The 20,408-nt window shown below is 43.4% G+C and overlaps 1 protein-coding gene across 1 annotated transcript; it reads left to right on the top strand.

The window, feature by feature from the left end:
• Nucleotides 1-1,279: 1,279 nt before the first annotated feature.
• LOC105026773 (C-type mannose receptor 2-like) lies at nucleotides 1,280-14,080 on the top strand. The gene is made up of 8 exons (XM_034290818.1): nucleotides 1,280-1,319; nucleotides 2,916-2,999; nucleotides 4,913-5,069; nucleotides 5,268-5,314; nucleotides 6,012-6,191; nucleotides 10,402-10,529; nucleotides 11,308-11,432; nucleotides 13,903-14,080. The coding sequence occupies exons 1-8, from the start codon at nucleotides 1,280-1,282 to the stop codon at nucleotides 14,078-14,080; spliced, it is 939 nt and encodes a 312-aa protein (XP_034146709.1).
• The last annotated feature ends 6,328 nt before the right edge of the window (nucleotides 14,081-20,408 follow it).

Here is a 20,408-nt window from a genome sequence, read left to right as displayed (position 1 = left end):
TCAAGAACCACCACGCACAGACGTATGCAAGACATGTTTTTCAGCTGTCGCATTCCTTGTCAAGCCACTCTTGAACAAGACACAGCGTCAGAAGCGTCTCGCCTGGACTAAAGACAAAAAGGACTGCACTGCTGCTGAGTGGTCCAAAGTTATGTTCTCTGATGAAAGGACATTTTGCATTTCCTTTGGAAATCAAGGTCCCAGAGTCTGGAGGAAGAGAGGAGAGGCACAGAATCCACGTTGCTTGAAGTCCAGTGTAAAGTTTCCACAGTCAGTGATGGTTTGGGGTGACATGTCATCTACTGGTGTTGGTCCACTGTGTTTTCTGAGGTCCAAGGTCAACGCAGCCATCTACCAGGAAGTTTTAGAGCACATCATGCTTCCTGCTGCTGACCAACTTTATGGAGATGCAGATTTCATTTTCCAACAGGACTTGGCAACTGCACACAGTGCCAAAGCTACCAGTACCTGGTTTAAGGACCATGGTATCCCTGTTCTTAATTGGCCAGCAAACTCGCCTGACATTAACCCTATAGAAAATCTATGGGGTATTGTGAAGAAGAAGATACACCAGACCCAACAATGCAGAAGAGCTGAAGGCCACTTTCAAGACCCAACAATGCAGAAGAGCTGAAGGCCACTTTCAGAGCAACGTTGGCTCTCATAACACCTGAGTAGTGCCACAGATTGATCGACTCCAAGGATTTTTAGAAATGTTGTACAACAAAATGCAGTTAGCGTCAAATAGAAGAGCGAAATAGAAGAGTGAAAAACATTTATGAGTATTAAGTATATTGTATGTACATACAAGTGGGATAAATAGTTGTACTGGTACAAATGGCAATTCACTATTGCATTCTTAATTTGCAATCGAGAATAATAGAATGAGTAGTGTAGCATGTGCAACTGAAATGCAGGGATATCAGCAATCCCGAGGTAGACGTGTATGTAACAAGTGAAAATGCAAGTCCAGTGGCAATTCTTAATGTGCAATGAAGGCAATTTAAGGTTCATGTGCAAATTAAATACAGGAATAGCTGCAATGATACATACCTGTAGACAACTGAAAACTTCCTTATCAGACTTTTAAGGCAATGACAGAGTGCAGTAGTACCAAGGGTGGGTATGGTTAGTGATGGTTCACAGAACTCAGCAGGGAAACAGTTCCTGAGCCTGCTGGTGTGGGAACAAAGAGACCTGTACCACCTGCCTGATGGTTGGAGGGCAGATTGTGGCATGGATGTGAAGGGTCCCTGATGATCCGGTATGCCCTGTGCAGATGTCGCTTGCGCTGGAGGTCTACGATGGCTGGGAGCTGGGTACCCGTGATTTTCAACACCTGTTGCAGGGCTTTCTGGTCGCAGTTAGTCAGAATGCTCTCGATTTTGCAGCGGTAAAAGTTAGACACTCAACGCTCAACAAAATGAAGGGAACATGTAATCATCACAGTACAACACCAAGTCAATTAAACTTCAGGGATATCAATCTGTCCTCTAATGGGACCTGTGCTCACATTGAGTTGCAGAGATGAAATACATGCAAGTTGGAACAGTCTGTGATTTCAATTGTTTACTTAGATTTTCGGTGTGAGTTTGAATCCAGTCCTCAATCGGTTGGTGATTTTGGTTTCCATTGACCGTTGTTGTGTCATTTTGTTTTCAACGAATTACACAGTACAGTAAAGATTTTGATCTTTAATATATTTCCTTCATCGCAACCCAATGTGTGATTTAATTGTTCACTTAACTTTTTGATCAGTGTATATGATTTTTGTCTTGCTGTTATAATTGGCAATTTAGTAGCCAGAGTAGTTGTCCAGGGGCCTTTTGAGTGGCGAGCTGGGTTCTTGTAGGGTTTGGACAAATTGCCTGTTGTAAATATTGTGCTGAAAATACTATTTCTACAATTAAGTTGTTTTGCTTTTCAGCAGTAGGCATTTGTTTTTGTCACGTTTCATAAAGGGAGACAGAGGCAAGCGCAGAATTTTGAGGCGTTTCCTTTTTAATAAGCAAACAAAAGCCGAGAACACAAAACGGAGTGCCGGGCAATATGAAATACTCAAGGTTTCAGGAGTTCAGGCATACATAAAACATGACAAGCACAATGACCAACAGTGACAGGGAGAAAATGGCTGAACTAAATACACAGACTAACGAGGAGAACAGAAACAGGTGGGGGCTAAACACAGGTGAAATGAATATACTGATTAACAGAAACAAGAACAGGAAAGACCATACTAGAACAAGATAAGGACAAACAGAATACATGAAGTGGAATGGTCCCCTCAGGATGGGACCGTTACAGTTTTCCAAAATTAAGTTTACATTTTTGATCAAATTCACGCATGTAAAAGGTAAGTGAAGAACAAACTTCCAATCATATAGTGTATTAATTTAATATGGTATTTCACCAACGCTAGGTTGATGTTTAGTCACTTGGTAAGGAATTATTGTGTTAATTGTTATAGCATCTGAGTGCAAACCAAGTGCCTATGGTCTGGTTTTACCCTCTGCTGCCCTTCCTCATTAAAGGAGGGTTATGGTTTTTTAGTAAACATTTTTTAGATATGAGAAATTAGTATTTTAATTCCCCTGTAGTCTGTTGTATTGATTTGAAAAGATGATAGGGGCATATTAGGGCTGGATCTTAACTCAACAGAACTAAAATGACACCACAGGAACACACAGCCCCACTGGCCGGGTGCAGTTAGAATCTCCTTGGCCTAGTTGGTTAAGTATGATGGCGGTTTTTACAAACAAACATTATATAAAATGACAAAAAAAGAGGGCTGCATGTTTACAAAGGCAGCCCAATTCTGCTATTTTCTGTCTAATTGATATTTTGAATTATTACCATTTCCCACATTATTGTTTACACTGTCTACATGTTGCTGTGTAAATGTTGTCTGTTTGTAGCCCAGAGAGAGCTGTCATCCATAGAGCTCCAACTCTGTAAGAAGAACCTTACTGTAGTCAACAACCTCCTGACAACCATCCAAGGTAACCTCTGACTACCTTTAATTTTTAACATTTTAGTGAACTTGCACACACTCTCGTCTAAAGAAACTTACAGGAACACTTAAGGCAAAATGCCTTGCTCAAAGGCACTGTAACAACCGGGAATATTTCAGTCCATGTTTTGGTGTTGGTTCTGCCTTTTCCTTATTTGGTCATTTCTTCCTGTCTTCCTTCCTGGACTCAGTTCATTAGTATCATCTATTGCACCTGTCTTTGTACTCACCTGTTTCCCATTTCCTTTTTTTAACTGTGTATTTAGTTCAGTCTTCTCCAAGTCTGTAGACACTGTTGGTTTGTCTTGAAGTTTGTTTGGATTAAAACCTACCTCTTGGGAGTATTCCTTGTCTCCTGCGTCTACTTCCAACCCTACACAGCTGTTACAGGCATGCTGATTTTTAACCGTAACAGTAGTCGCACGTCGAAGCTGTCAAACAAGGGTAGATGGACACTTAACAAGTGGCTCAATGCATCAAAAGTAGAGCCTCACATATTACCACATAATTGAATCAGCACCTCTGTGACCCAGTAAAAAGTATACATTGTGAGCATTACCATGCTGGAGTTTCTGGTAGGGCTGTCATTCTGTAACTCCAATGCACATAGATGGATAACTGGGTGCAAGGAGCACAAAATCTGGACCCATCAGCAATGGAAAAAAAAGTGATGCTCTCAACACTCTTTCCTTTACCTGGATGGGTTTACATTTGGACTGAGCCAAAGTCGGACTCAATGTCTGCTGCCAAGTGATTAACATGGTGGGAGATCCGTAATGGTACAGGCAACCATCTTGTAGGTTTATTGTAGCAGATGATGGCACTTCTGGTCGTATTACGGCCAAATAATATTTAACAGGACCAGATGCAACCAACAAACATTACAGACTAATTTCCCTTGCTTTTTGTCTGGCTACAGTGTTTTCTATAGACAATCAAATGTTATGTATGAACAGTGCAATTATTTTGATAGACCTCCAGATAATGTTTTATTGTCTAAAGTTAACATATTAATTTGGAATGCAGACCGATGTCTGTAATATTATCAATATTTCAAATATCTTTATGGTTACATACATTTTTCTAAATGTTGTACTTGTATGCTTAGCTAAATGTGTTCATATTCTATAGCCAGGCTTTGGGTTTGTACAGTCAGTGGTGAGATTCTGTGTTTAAGTGTGAAATTTTGATTTTTCTTTGTAATGTAATATCAGAGAGAGAACATAAAAGAGAACTTTAATCTTACGAAGCATTTCCTAAACCAGCACAATGGTTCTGTCATAATATTTACCTTGTTTTAGAGGTTAGATAATCTGCCTTCCTTTTCCCACGTCTGGGACCTGGGACAGATTCTTGGGTATCATAAGATGCTTGATGGTATGTGGGCGCATTAGTGCACATGGCATGGCTGTCTTGTACATCTGTGAAGGCACCTGGGACGGCAGCTCCACACCCTCTCCCTCTCTCCCTGTCTTACATGGCAGCACGGTCAGGAGGGGAGTGCCCTATTGAGCCAGCAGGTGGTGCTGTACCTCCCGTCGCCGACTGTGTGGCGGCTTAATTTTACTTTGAAGACCAACCATACACAGATGATGAGAAGGGGACCACGATAATAACTCTCTTAACTAGGTGCGCCCTCGAATGGGCAATGGCATCATGGGATGGTGGGTTAGGGTTAAATCTACCACCTGTGGATGACCTATGTGCCCAGGAGAGTGCAGGAGATTGGTCCCACATCTCAGTGGACTTTCTAACAGACCTACCACCGTCAGAGGGGAACACCACCATCGCCGTGATACTGGATCAGTATTCCAAGATGGTTTGGTTCTTTCCGCTACCTGGCCTCCACTGTGCACTCCAGGTCGCTGAGGTGCAGGTTTTTCCGGCTGTATGGACTTTCAGGGGTCATCGTCTCTGACTGCGGCCCCAAGTTTACGTCCCGGTCTCCACTGCGCCCCTGGGTGGGGGAGTGGTTCAGGACGTCTAAAGAGGTCTGGTCTGCTGCCCATGTCCGCCTGCCGGAAGCAGTGCAGCGTCAAAAGGAGCCAAAGGACCGGTGGTAGAGTAGTGCCCCGGACTTCCGCCTGGGGGTCAAGGCGCGGCTGTCCACGAGGGACCTCCCGCCCAATCGTAAGTTGGGTCCCCGGTACGTGGGGCCATTCAGGCTCCTCCGGAAGGTCAATGATGTAATGTACGAGCTTCAACTGACACCATCGTACACTAACAACTCTCCCACCTTCCATGTCTCTCCACTCAGGCCGGTGGTTCCTGGTCCACTGGGGCAATCTGGTCCCGCCGGTGTAGGTAGCTGGGGGTCTAGCGTATAAGGTGGAGGCGATTCTGGACTCCTGGCAACAGTGGGAGTAGTCAGGTGGCATAGTCAGGAGCCAGGCTTTATTAAGGGGAGGGTACTGTGATGGCTGCTCCACATAGCACTGCGCGCCCTTCCCTCTCTGACTATCTCTTCGTTTTCTCTGAAATTCAGTCAGTATCAGGAGAGAATGCATAATTTCTTCATGAATAAAGATTCACTGATTTACATTTGGCCTCTTGGCCCCTTGGGAGACTTTCAGAAAAGAACATGAAAAAATCTGTCCAATAAAAAAATGTACGGGTACATTTTGAAATGTTTGGGTGTCAGTTCCAAGTCTCTGTACAGATTTATAGTCCAAGTTTGAAGCATTCATGTAACAGGTCGATTGGAAGCAGATGCCGGAAACTCAAAGCCCCAGCAGTACAGTAGGTAATTTATTTTGTAGAACAAAATACACAAGAAAACTCACCAAGAGATACTGTAAGTCCTAGATCAAACAGAAATAACAAAAGGCTAGAGAAGACTACTGACTAGACTGTTAAGAAGACATTATAACAGTCTCACAAGATAAGAGGCTCTGCTAAATGACCCAAGGAAAATGGAGATGAGTTATTGGTTATGTTGCCTCTGACAGCCTGTGTTGTTATGTTGCCGCTGACAGCCTGTGTTGTTGTGTCTGTGTTATAGAGACAGATATGGCTGTGACCGGTCGAAAAACGATAGGAGGGATATGCAAGTTCCCCTTTGTATTCCGCAATGAGACGTATGACTCGTGCACCAGCGATGGACGAGATGACGGCGAACTGTGGTGTGCCACAACCAGCAGCTACGATGCAGATGGTGAATGGGTCTTCTGCCAAGACATTGGTGAGTAGCTCAGAGGTAAAGGAATGAAAACCAATGAAAGGAAAAAAACAAAATAACACAATCAGTAACTATCACTCACAATTATGATGAAATGCATTAACATGTAAAACTGTTCATGGGATATCTAACAAACCCCGATGATAAATGATATTATGATAATTTACTGATAAATGATTTCAGACTTCAGATCCAATCCACAACATGACTGTCCTGAGATTCTGTGAGAACATTCTGTTGCTGGAGATCTAATCTCTCTCCTGCAGGGTGTGGATTAAGTTGTAACCGGTCAACTAGACAGCATCGTAAAGTGTGACAATATCATTACTCAAAAGCATGGCTTCGCACGTTACACCTTTATTTGGCTTTGATGCTCTTTTTGAGTTCGACTACAATATGTTTTTTGGAGAGTATGGCCATCTTATGTTGTTTACTTGCAGTTTTGAACAGCTGTTTCTGTAAGAATGTCAGCAAGTTCCTGTATCGTCTCTCAGAGTAGTTCTAGGAGGTTTGTTGCAGAAGTCCTCTCTGCACTTACCTCATTTTTTAAGGTCGTAGATCTGAATGACAGATCAGCCCACTGGTTAAACATCCTGCACAGTATATTTAGGGTTTCAGAAGTTCACTGTTGAAACCATATTGTATTTGTTAACATTGTTTAATATTATTTTCCTGCATAAAAGGGCCTGTTTTGCTAAATCCTGTGAAATGTTGCAATGGGTCGAAAATGTACATGTTAGTTCAGGCCCAAGGGCCACAACTTCTGATAGAGTGCCATACAAATTGGTCTCATGGGGCACTGTAACATGCCTCTAAAATGGCCAACTTTGGATGCTCACCGCACCTACCCTATTTGACCCAGAGTCTTGCAAAATGGTACATAGGTGAAACTCCTCATGATGAAAATGTTTTCCAATGGGACTCATACTTTGCCTCCCAAAGCCCCCTGATTCTGTGAGCAAACATTTAAACGCTACATGGAACCAGGCCAATCAGCTCACTTTCATGAATTATAGGCGTGGTGTGGGAGATGACGATTATATTGGCATAATCAGAAATATTTAAATTCCAAGGTGTTCATTGACAAGTTTCAAACACATATTTTCTCAGCCAACAAAACAAACAGACCTACCAAAAAGCGAAACCACCAACCTATGTAAATCAACTGTCTTTCAGTACAAACATGTAATACTGACCAGCTTGCTGTTACAACCTGACAGTTCTACCTTCCTACATGCTGAATTAAACATTTGAAATGTTATCAAATACATGCACCTTTTCTTTAACATTTCAACCATCACTCTTACATTGTTTATCAACAGCTGTCCCAATTATGAGAAACTGGTTATAGATTTTCAGACTTTTGGTGATATACCTTTAGTGCATATGCTCAGTGGCAGAATTTATGCTACTTTTGATTAACTTAGTCTACATGGGGCACCATTGGACAGGGAAAACCGTCCATGCTGCATTGCAAAATTGGTACAATAAACAACCACATTTCCCAAAAAGTTGGGACACTGCATAAAATGCGAATACAAACAGAATGCAATGACTTGTCTGTATATTTAATTGGAAATAGTACAAAGACAAAATATCAAATGTTGAAAATGATACATTTTATTATAAAATACATATTTGATGTGAAAAAAGTTGGGACAGGGACATGTTTACCACTGTGTTGCATCACTTCTTCTTTTGATAACACTAAGTGTTTGGGAACTGAGGAGATCAATTGCTATATTTTTGAAAGTGAAATGTATTCCCATATTCTTGCTTGATATTGTCACAGTGTTGGGTAGGCAGGACACGAGCCTCGTGCAATTAGATCCTGGACTTCCTGGCAGGCAGACCCAAGTTGGTGAGAATGGGCAACCTCACCTCCTTTGCACTGACCTTAAGCACTGGAGCCCCCCAGGGCTGCGTACTCAGTCCCCTCCTGTACTCCCTGTTCACGTATGACTGTATGGCCACACATAGTTCCAACACCATCCTTAATTTCACAAACGACACAACCATCCTGGGTCTCATCTCCAACAATGATTAAACTGTTTACAGAGAGGAAGTAAAGAACCAAGCTACATGGTGCCAACAACCCCTCTCTCAATGTCTGCAAGACTAAGGAGATGATCGTGGACTCCAGAAAGCGGCAGAGGAGGGTCATGCCCCCATACACATAGATGGAGCTGAAGTGGAGAGTGTCTCCGAATTCAAGTTTCTCTGTGTGTTCGTCAAAGATGACCTCACTTCCTGATGAGACTCAAGATGTTTGGCATGTCTGTAAAAACTTCATCCTCTCAGCCTGCATTACTGCCTGGTACGACAGCTGCTCTGCTGTAGATCGCAAGTCCCTCCAGAGGGTGGTAGAGTCTGCCAAGCGTGTCATCGGTTGTCAACTCCCCTCCGTGAAAGGCATCTACCATACAGGTTGCCTGAGGAAAGCATGGAAGATCACCAAGGATTACAGCCACCCAGGCTATTGTCTGTTCACACTGCGGCCGTCTGGTAGAAGCTGCCGGAGCATCGGCGTACGCACTTCCAGCCTCACACAGTTTTTTCCCACAGGCCATAAGGCTCCTCAACCAGCAACACATATCCATGATCATACTGATCACACATGAATATTACAAATGCTCTGATATCCTTTCAGGTATATTTAAAATGCAGTAGAATAGCTTATTACACTCATGTATCCATAATATTCAATAATTCTACCAAATTGCTGCTAGTTCAATACTACCACATATATTGCTGCTAGTTTACAGTACCCTTTTTTAAACTGTTGCTAGTGCACAATGTTATGTACAGTATATTATTGCTTTATTATTACTTTTATTGAAACTTTAATTTTTGCTATATTTTCGTCTTAATTTCATTAAGTAGTTGTCATGTGCCATGTCACAAAAACGTAATTCTGCAGGATGACGCTGTGTTGTTTGGTCCATTTGACAAATAAACCATGAACTTGAAATGTTATTTTCAAATTGTTGAACTATTTGACGGTGCAGTCTTTCACAGAGTGGGGAACCCCTCCCCATCCTCACTTCTGACAGACCATCCTCTCTGGAATGATCTTTTAATAACCAATCACTGACCTGTTGTCAACTGACCTAATTTGTTGTGTGATATTCCACCATGTTTAGTATTTTAGCATTACACAACTTTTGCAGTCTTTTGTTGCATCTGTCCCAACTTATTTGAAATGTGTTGCTGGCATCAAATTCAAAGTGGGCATATCTTTTTTTTTTCAACATTCAATCAAAAGTTTCAAAATGTTATATGTTGTCTTTCTACTATTTTCTATTTGATATAGGGTTTAAATGATTTGCACAGCATTGCATTCTTTTATAATTTACATTTTATGCAGTGTCCCAACTTTTTGGTAACAGTGTTGTAGTATTTAAATGCTGAAACCTACTGAACAATGCTTGCAGTTTTAATATGGGTTTGCATTTGACCTTATTGTATAGCTTTGTCACATAAACAAAAATAAACAATTGTAGGTCTACAGTTTCAATTTAACCAATATGTGCAAATGTGTATAAGTAAAGGTACAGTATCTCACAAAAGTGAGTACACCCCTCACAGTTTTGTAAATATTTAATTATATATATTCCTGTGACAACACTGAAGAAAAGACACTTTGCTACAATGTAAAGTAGTGAGTGTACAGCTTGTATTCGTAAATTTGCTGTCCCCTCAAAATAACACAACACACAGCCATTAATGTCTAAACCGCTGGCAACCAAAGTGAGTACATTCCGAAGTGAAAATGTCCAAATTTGGCCCAATTAGCCATTTTCCCTCCCCGGTGTGATGTGACTCGTTATTGTTACAAGGTCTTGGGTGTACAAGCGGTTATACAAGCGGTACACTCACTACTTTACATTGTAGCAAAGTGTAATTTCTTCAGTGTCGCCACATGAAAAGATATAATTCAATATTTAAAAAATTTTTAGGGGTGTACTCACTTTTGTGAGATTCTGTAAGCTTTAAAATACGAAATGAACACCACAAGATATACAAATGTGATATAATTTTATCCTCCTTATGTTATATCATGAAATGGAAACTTAAGTTCTGTGAATAAATGTCTGAAACATAATTTGACCTAAAGAAAACATATTAACAACCAACATGACATATCCATGAATTATAAACCACTGAATAATTTAAAATAATGAATAAAGTTTCATCCCTCTCTTCCTTCTAGCTCATTGGGAATTTTTCAATGGATCATCTTACTATTTCTCTGAAAACAAACTGACCTGGAAAAATAGTAAATATGCCTGTATCCAGGAAGGAGGACACCTGGTCATCATAGAGAATCAGCAGGAGCAGGTATGGACTAATGAACAGTAAAATAATGTACCATCAGGTATGGAGTAATGAAAAGTAAGATAATGTACCATCATGTATGGAGTAATAAAAAGTAAGATACATTTACCATCAGGTATGGCTTAATGACCAGTAAAATAATGTACCATCAGGTATGGAGTAATGAACAGTAAGATAATGTACCATCATGTATGGAGTAATGAACAGTTAGATAATTTACCATCAGGTATGTCTAATGTCTTACAAATTAGAGTAGGACACAGGTGCAAGGGTATGTAAACAAAAAGTTATTTAATTCCCCAGCTTATGTACTTACAAACAAGGAACAACAGATGTAACGCAGAACAATGACCAACAATCAGGAAGAGATCTGGGGGGACAAAATGAGGGGAAATTGAGAAACAGGTGGGAAGATTAAATTAGATTTAGGTTAAATGAATGCAGAAATGAATGCAGAAATTAAAACAGACAGACTAGAGCCTAGAGACACTGAACATAGAAATGCAACAGGATTACAGCAGTTACAGTATTGAGTAACAATAAGATATTGCATTATCAGGTATGTTGTAATGAACAGTAAGATAATGTACCATCAGGTTTAGTGTATTGATTAACATTAAGATAATGTACCATTAGGTACGGAGTAATGAACAGTAAGATAATGTACCATTAGGTATGGAGTAATGAACAGTAAGATAATGTACATCCTACATGAAATATGTTTGAGTTAAATATCCAGCTGTAGATTCTCCTCTCAGCATCATCTGTCTCTCCCCCATAGGACTTCATTAGAAAGCATGTGGGAAACACTGACAGTAAAAACAGCTACTGGATTGGAATGACAGACATTAAGGAGGAGGGAGTTTGGGTCTGGGTGGACAATACACCCCTAAATGACAACATCAAGTAAGGACATGTTTAAGGCTTATTGACAGTGTATATACACTCACTCACACACAGACACAAACTCACAGACAAATACAGTATCATACTTTTTGAACTGCGGTATGCAGAATTATCGACCTACAGACATGAGACAAATTAAAGGAAAAATGACTTAGTGTCTCAGCAAGGTGCTGGACCAGAAGCCACCAGAACATCTTCAATGTACATTGGTATTGATTGTATGAGTCTCTGTAACTCTATTTGAGGGATGGAACATTACTCTTCTAAAAGATATTCTTCCTCATTTGGTGTTTTGATGATGGTGGTGTAGAGCTCTGTCTAACATGTCAGTCCAAAATCTCCTATGGGTGTTCAGTTGGATGGATATTTGATGACTGTGAAGACCATAGCATGTGATTCACATTATATTCGTACTCATTCAACTTTTCAGTGTGCCCTGTGGATGGGGGCATTATCATCCTGGAGGAGACCACTCCCATCAGTATAGAATTTTTTTACCACAGGATAAATGTGATCACTCAGAATAACTTTGAAGTGATTTGCAGTGACCCTTCTCTCTAAGGGGACAATTTGATCCAAGCCATGACAGGAAAATGCCCCCACGGCATTAACAGAGCCTCACTGTAGGGGTCAAGCTTTCAGGTTTGTCCTTTAATTTGTCACGTGTCTGTAGAATACTAGGTTTGTTGAATTTAGGTTATCAGTGAATTGACAATTCACAGGCAGGGACGGGCAGGAGTCAGAGCACAGAGATCAGACAGGTTGGGCTACGGACGGACTCAAAGGATTAGGCAAAACTGGTTGGTACAAGAGAGATACAAGAACAGTAGGAAAACAAGCTTGGTGGGTCGCACGAAACAAACAATACCTCACGAAGACTAGGGAGAACTGAACTGAACTAAATAAGGACACAACCAGACACAGGTGGGGACATAGGTGATCAGAATGCGGGTGACTGGGACCTGGGGAGCGTGCTACGTTCAGGGTGAGAGGGATGTGCGCTATTTCCAGGAGATGGGAGTGGGGAGCGGGGACGACCTCACATTGGCATTAAACCTAAACCCCCTGAACCTCTTACCCATAACCTAACCATCAAGCCTGATAAAGCCATTGTTCTTCTCAGGACTGGAAAAAATAATGTCTTCTGGTTCTCAAAGTTTATTCACACACACACACACGGTTAGTCAGTCAAAAGGCAGTTATAACCATTGACTAAATAAACACATTCTAAACTATTACCTACTGTACAGTGCCACCCTTGGAAAATATGCGCAATGGGATGTGAAAAAAGTCTGCTCTTTATAATCTTGTTCTTTCATTCAAAATATTCATAAAAATGTCATCTTTAATTAAATTATTGAACAAATATGTGAAACAAATTAAATGAATATTTCTTTCCAAAACATGTCAGCCAAATTATTGGCTGAAATTGTTATGAGAAAGATCTAACTTGTGTGCTCCCATTCATATTTTGTCCTAACCCTAACCCTAACCCTAACCCTATTTTGAACCCACACACGGTGAGGAGGATGTTTCGAGTGGCCAGTGAATCTCCAGAATTGTAGACGTTTGCCGGGTATTGGGGTCAGATATTCTCCCAAACTCCAATCAGACACCACCTGAATAACCACAAGTTGTTTGGGAGGGTGGTCATAAAAAAGCCTTTGCTATCATCAAACAACAAAGTTAAGTGCCTACAGTTTGCCGAACACTACTTGAACATTCAGTGGGACAAAATTCTATTCAAATGAGTCAAATGAGAATATAATGGAGCTTTTTAAGAGACAAACACCAGAGGTGTGTTTGGAGGAGACAGAAAGATAGCCATGCAGAAAAGTACCTCATCGCCACTGTGAAATATGGTGGTGGATCTTTGATGTTCTGGGGCTTTTTTTCTTACAATGGACCTGGACAACTGTTTGGATACATGGTATCAGGGACTCTATCATGTACCTGCAGATATTAAATCAAAACCTGATGTGCCTCTGCCAGGAAGCTCAACTTGCGTCGTGGTTGGATCTTCTAGCAGGACACCTCAAAATAACACAAACTTGGTTCACTGGTCACAGAATTAAGGTTTTGTCATGAGCATCCCAGTCCCCTAAATCATGGAAAACCTGTGGGATGAGCTGATGTGGAGAGCCCACAAGCGTGCACCTCGAAATCTGAAGGATCTGGAGAGATTGTGTATGGAGGAATGGTCTCAAATCCCTTGCCATGTGTTTTCCAACAACATTACACATTATTGGAGAAGACTCAGAGCTGTTGTTTTGGCAGAGGGAAATTGCACTAAGTTTAAAATAAAGGTGTGCCAATATTTGTGGCCACGCAATATATATATATATATTTCCAAATGTGTTCATATTTACCAAGGGTGATATTAGTCGAGGTCACTGTATGTAGTTTAAAATCTGTGTTTCCTTCAGATGGGTACAGGATGGAGTAATGGTTTATCTCCTCCCTGTTCTAGTTACTGGGACCAAAACAATGGAACAGATGTCAGTGACGATCCAGAACCAAATGACTGGGATTCAAATGAAGACTGTGCCCAAATAGGTCGAAGCTGTTCAGAGCAAATCAGTTGTTGGTTTGACAACGTATGTAACATCTTGTCTAAGAGAATCTGTGAGCATCGTGCAGTCCTATAATCATTTTAAATGTTTAGTACAGGTGCTGGTCATGAAATTAGAATATCATCAAAACGATTATTTATTTCAGTAATTCCATTGAAAAAGTGAAACTTGTATATTATATTCATTCATTACACACAGACTAATATATTTCAAATGTTTATTTCTTTTAATTGTGATGATTATAACTGACAACTAATGAAAATCCCAAATTCAGTATCTCAGAAAATTTTAATATTACTTAAGACCAATACAAAAAAAAAGATTTTTAGAAATGTTGGCCAACTGAAAAGTATGAACATGAAAAGTATGAGCATGTGCAGCACTCAATACTTAGTTGGGACACCTTTTGCCTGAATTACTGCAGCAATGCGGCGTGGCATGGAGTCGATCAGTCTGTGGCACTGCTCAGGTGTTATGAGAGCCCAGGTTGCTATGATATTGGCCTTTAGCTCTTCTGCATAGTTGGGTCTGGCGTATCGCATCTTCCTCTTCACAATACCCTATAGATTTTCTATAGGGTTAAGGTCAGGCGAGTTTGCTGGCCAATTAAGAACAGGGATACCATGGTCCTTAAACCAGGTACTGGTAGCTTTGGCACTGTGTGCAGGTGCCAAGTCCTGTTGGAAAATGAAATCTGCATCTACATAATGATTGGTCAGCAGCAGGAAGCCATGATGTGCTCTAAAACATCCTGGTAAGACTCTGCATTGACCTTGGACCTCAGAAAACACCAGTGGACCAACACCAGCAGATGACATGTCACCCCAAACCATCACTGACTGTGGAAACTTTACACTGGACTTCTGTGCCTCTCCTCCCTTCCTCCAGACTCTGGGACCTTGATTTCCAAAGGAAATTAAAATTTTTACTTTCATCAGAGAACACAACTCCGCAGCGACCAGTCCCTTTTTGTCTTTAGCCCAGGCGAGACGCTTCTGACGCTGTGTTCTTGTTCAAGAGTGGCTTGACACAAAGAATGCGCAGCTGAAAACCCATGTCTTGCATATGTCTGTGCGTGGTGGTTCTTGAAGCACTGACTCCAGCTGCAGTCCACTCTTTGTGAATCTTCCCCACAAGTGAAGGTGGTTCCTCACAATTTTGTCTTGCAATGCCACTTCCTCTCTGTTTTTTTTTTAGATTCTACACCTTCCCGTGCCTATGCACAAAGGTCAAGCCATCTTGCCCTGTGCACAACTTCAGGTCTAAACCACACAGTGAAATCTTCAGCAGAATCAAATCATATTATAGAAACATATTCATCTTCATTGTTTATTCAGGTGTTCGGAGTCTGTTAAAGTTTCCCTTTTGAAATCCTAATGACATTCATCTTTTCAAACTTTCAAACATACAATATACACCGATCAGCCATGACATTATGAACACCTGCCTGCTATTGTGTAGGTCCGCCAAAACAGCCATGACCCGTCAAGGCATGGACTTCTCTAGACCTCTGAATGTGTGCTGTGGTATCTGGCACATTTTCTGCCCTCCTCTATTTGCCTTAGATTGCACATTTATTATGGCCATTTGTACTGCATATGCCTTCATTGCACATCTACACTGATTAACTGAATTACTGTACAATAAAGTTGAATCTAATCTATTCTAGTATAATCAATGTTGAGATGCAGATAAGGAGCATATCCAGGACTTTCTGAGGGAGATTAGACAGTAATCTGTTGCAACCTTGTTGAGAGTGAACATGGATCTGAACCTGAAATTCTTGAAATAAAGTTGGTATTCTGTATTTTATGTCCAGCTGATGATAGAGCCTTCTAAAGAGATGCATTGTGTGGCTGTGTAACTATGTGACAAATCAACTTGGTCATAGTGCTTTGATGTGAGTGCAGTAAATGTCTATTGATTAATCAAATTGTGTGTACCGCTCATTAATGCACCTGTGTGTACCGCACATTAATGCACGTGTATGTGCTTATGCACGCATGTTGGTCAGCTTGTGGTTAGTGGAGAAGGGGGCTTGGAAAACCAGGGTGAAAACCAGGACAATTTGGTAGTGAATGTCGAAAACCAGGACATTTTAGTGTTTTACAGATATGTGTTGGGACCCAGGACACTCAGCATGAAACCGGGACAATCCCGGGCAAACCGTGACGTCTGGTCACTCTAGTCTTCATTGTAACAGGATGATCGAGGGTGCCTTCAAGAACTCCAACATCCACTAGTATTCTGAGTTTGTATTAACTGTAATTTCATTGCTGAGCCCAAGGCCCATCAGCTTTGTGTTCTGTTCTCTACAGATACACTTATTCAATCATTATCTATTTACTTGCAAGAAAGTTTAAAAGGGGAATATCTCACACACTTCGAACAATTTTGTGGAACATATCTTTTGAAACCCTCTACTTGAACTGCTACCTTAACGTGGTGGAGGGGTTTGAGTACCCGAGTGACCCTAGGAGCTATGTTGTCTGGGACTATATGCCCCTGGTAGGGTCTCCCAAGGCAAACAGGTCCTAGGCGACGGGTCAGACTAAGAGCGGTTCAAAAACCCCTTAATGATGAAAGAAATCGTGTGTTCTGTGACGTCGCCCGGCATGGCGCAGCCGGGGCCCCACCCTGGAGCCCCACCCTGGAGCCCCGGGTTGGGGCTCGTTCGCGAGCGCCTGGTGGCCGGGCCTTTCCCCATGGGGCCCGGCCGGGCCCAGCCCGAACAAGCGACATGGGGCCGCCCTCCCGTGGGCTCACCAACCACCGGAGGGACCATAAGGGGCCAGTGCAGAGAGGATCAGGCGGCAGTCGAAGGCTGGGGCCTAGACAACCCGATCCCTGGACACGGAAACTAGCTCTAGGGACGTGGAATGTCACCTCGCTGGCGGGGAAGGAGCCTGAGATCGTGCGTGAGGTTGAGAGGTTCCGATTAGAGGTAGTCGGGATCACCTCTACGCACGGTTTGGGCTCTGGAACCACACTCCTTGAGAGAGGATGGACTCTTCACCACTCTGGAGTTGCCCATGGTGAGAGGCGGCGGGCTGGTGTGGGTTTGCTTATAGCTCCCCAGCTCTGCCGCCATGTGTTGGAGTTTACCCCGGTGAACGAGAGGGTCGTTTCCCTGCGCCTACGGGTCGGGGATAGGTCTCTCACTGTTGTTTGTGCCTACGGGCCGAACGGCAGTGCAGAGTACCCGACCTTCTTGGAGTCTCTGGGAGGGGTGCTGGAAAGTGCTCCGACTGGGGACTCCATTGTTCTACTGGGGGACTTCAACGCCCACGTGGGCAACGACAGTGACACCTGGAGGGGCGTGATTGGGAGGAACGGCCCCCCTGATCTGAACCCGAGCGGTGTTCAGTTATTGGACTTCTGTGCTAGTCACAGTTTGTCCATAACGAACACCATGTTCAAGCATAAGGGTGTCCATCAGTGCACGTGGCACCAGGACACCCTAGGCCGCAGGTCGATGATCGACTTTGTTGTCGTTTCATCTGACCTGCGGCCACATGTCTTGGACACTCGGGTGAAGAGGGGCGGAGCTGTCAACTGATCACCACCTGGTTGTGAGTTGGATCCGATGGCGGTGGAGGAAGCTGGACAGACTCGGCAGGCCCAAGCGTACTGTAAGGGTCTGCTGGGAACGTCTGGCCGAGTCTCCTGTCAGAGAGATCTTTAACTCCCACCTCCGGCAGAGCTTTGACTGGATCCCGAGGGAGGCTGGAAATATTGAGTCCGAGTGGACCATGTTCTCCACCGCCATTGTCAAAGTGGCCGCTCTGAGCTGTGGCCGTAAGGTCTCCGGTGCCTGTCGAGGCGGCAATCCCCAAACCCGGTGGTGGACACCGGAAGTAAGGGATGCTGTCAAGCTGAAGAAGGAGTCCTATCAGGCCTGGTTGGCTTGTGGGACTTCTGAGGCAGCTGACGGGTACTGACAGGCCAGGTGGTTGTGGAGGCAGTGGAAGGAGTACTTCGAGGATCTCCTCAATCCCGCCGTCACGTCTTCCATTGAGGAAGCAAAGGATGAGGGCTCAGAGGTGGATTCGTCCATCACCCGGGCTGAAGTCACCGAGGTGGTTAAGATACTCCTCGGTGGCAAGGCACCGGGGGTGGATGAGATCTGCCCTGAGTACCTCAAGTCTCTGGATGTTGTGGGGTTGTCTTGGCTGACACGCCTGTGCAACATCGCGTGGCAGTCGGGGACAGTGCCTCTGGGATGGCAGACCAGGGTGGTGGTCCCTCTTTTTAAGAAGGGGACCGGAGGGTGTGTTCCAACTATAGGGGGATCACACTTCTCAGCCTCCCCGGGAAAGTCTATGCCAGGGTTCTGGAGAGGAGAATACGGCCGATAGTAGAACCTCGGATTCAGGAGGAACAGTGTGGTTTTCGTCCAGGCCGTGGAACACTGGACCAGCTCTATACCCTCTACAGGGTGATGGAGGGTTCATGGGAGTTTGCCCAACCAGTCCACATGTGTTTTGTGGATTTGGAGAAGGCATTCGACTGTGTCCCTCGCGCCATCCTGTGGAGAGTGCTTCGGGAATATGGGGTCCTGGGTCCTTTGCTAAGGGCTGTCAGGTCCCTGTACGACCGAAGCAGGAGCTTGGTCCGCATTGCCGGCAGTAAGTCAGACTTGTTCCCTGTGCATGTTGGACTCCGGCAGGGCTGCCCTTCGTCACCGGTTCTGTTCGTAATTTTTATGGACAGAATTTCTAGGCGCAGCCAGGGGCCGGAGGGTGTCAGGTTTGGGGACCACACGATTTCGTCTCTGCTCTTTGCGGATGATGTTGTCGTGTTGGCCCCTTCAAGCCAGGACCTTCAGCATGCACTTGGACGGTTTGCAGCCGAGTGTGAAGCGGTGGGGATGAAAATCAGTACCTCCAAATCCGAGGCCATGGTCCTCAGTCGGAAAAGGGTGGCTTGCCCACTTCAGGTTGGTGGAGAGTGCCTGCCTCAAGTGGAGGAGTTAAAGTATCTAGGGGTCCTGTTCACGAGTGAGGGAAGGATGGAACGGGAGATTGACAGACGGATCGGTGCAGCTTCTGCAGTAATGCGGTCGATGTATCGGTCTGTCGTGGTGAAGAAAGAGCTGAGCCGCAAGGCGAAGCTCTCGATTTACCAGTCAATCTACGTTCCTACTCTCACCTATGGTCATGAGCTTTGGGTCATGACCGAAAGGACAAGATCCCGGATACAGGCGGCCGAAATGAGCTTTCTCCGCAGGGTGGCTGGGCGATCCCTTAGAGATAGGGTGAGAAGCTCGGTCACCCGGGAGGAGCTCAGAGTAGAGCCGCTGCTCCTCCACATCGAGAGGGGTCAGCTGAGGTGGCTTGGGCATCTGTTTCGGATGCCTCCGGAACGCCTTCCGTCCCACCGGGAGGAGACCCCGGGGAAGACCTAGGACACGCTGGAGGGACTATGTCTCCCGGCTGGCCTGGGAACGCCTCTGTGTCCCCCCGGAAGAGCTGGAGGAAGTGTCTGGGGAGAGGGAAGTCTGGGCATCCCTGCTTAGACTGCTGCCCCCGCGACCCGGCCCCGGATAAGCGGAAGATGATGGTATGGTGGTATGGTATCTTTTGAATCATTTGCTTAATCATTAACTGCAATACTCTTATGGTCATATGCTTGTTTTTATGCTAGTAATATAGTAAAGTATAAGTCATGCCTATGTCTCCTCTAACCAGGTTAGAGTACACATTTTTAAATACATTTTTTTCAAAATACCATAAAGGACATTTCAAAATGTATTTTCACTGCATTGAATTACAGGTCACTTTATGTTAGCTAGCGGTTAGCTGACATTTGCTAGCTATCTACAGTAAAATCAGAATGTTTGCAGTTGTTTGAATTCTGGTCAATGAGAGAAGCTTACAGTGCAATGTATTGTTCCTTAGCTGGCAAGGTGACAGTGTTCGTGTCTGCCCTCAGAAAGCCACTCAATACACGTAGCTATTGTGAGGTTAAATCCAGTTAATTTGGTTTGTGTTGGAAGGATTCACACAATAGCTGAATTTGCAAAACTACTGTAGTGAGCAATCCGATGGTGCACGATAAAACAGTATTACAGCACTACGTTTGGTGTCCCCTTCAATTATTGCTCGTGATAACATTTCATGTAATTGTCCCCTCCAAAGTTGATAACAGATTTTCGCCCCTGACCACAGAGTACTCTAAAAACACATCCCATGTAAGTTCTTAACATGTTTCACTTTAATAGGGTATTTACAGTTTTTATAGTGTTCATTCATGTTCTTCAATAGCGCTTCAGAATGAATGGATTAACAAAGTTCTGCGGTTCTCGCAGTGATTAGGCAATTGTGTATTCTTTGTATCATTGGTATGAATTAGTTTCAAGGTTAAACAGAATATTTGAGCTGGTAGCTTAGACTTTATAAAA

The sequence above is a fragment of the Esox lucius genome, chromosome 24 (assembly GCF_011004845.1).
Source record: "Esox lucius isolate fEsoLuc1 chromosome 24, fEsoLuc1.pri, whole genome shotgun sequence".
Taxonomy (NCBI): Eukaryota; Metazoa; Chordata; class Actinopteri; order Esociformes; family Esocidae; genus Esox; species Esox lucius.
Note: the sequence above shows the minus strand (reverse complement) of the source record. Positions and strands in the feature narration are given on the sequence as shown.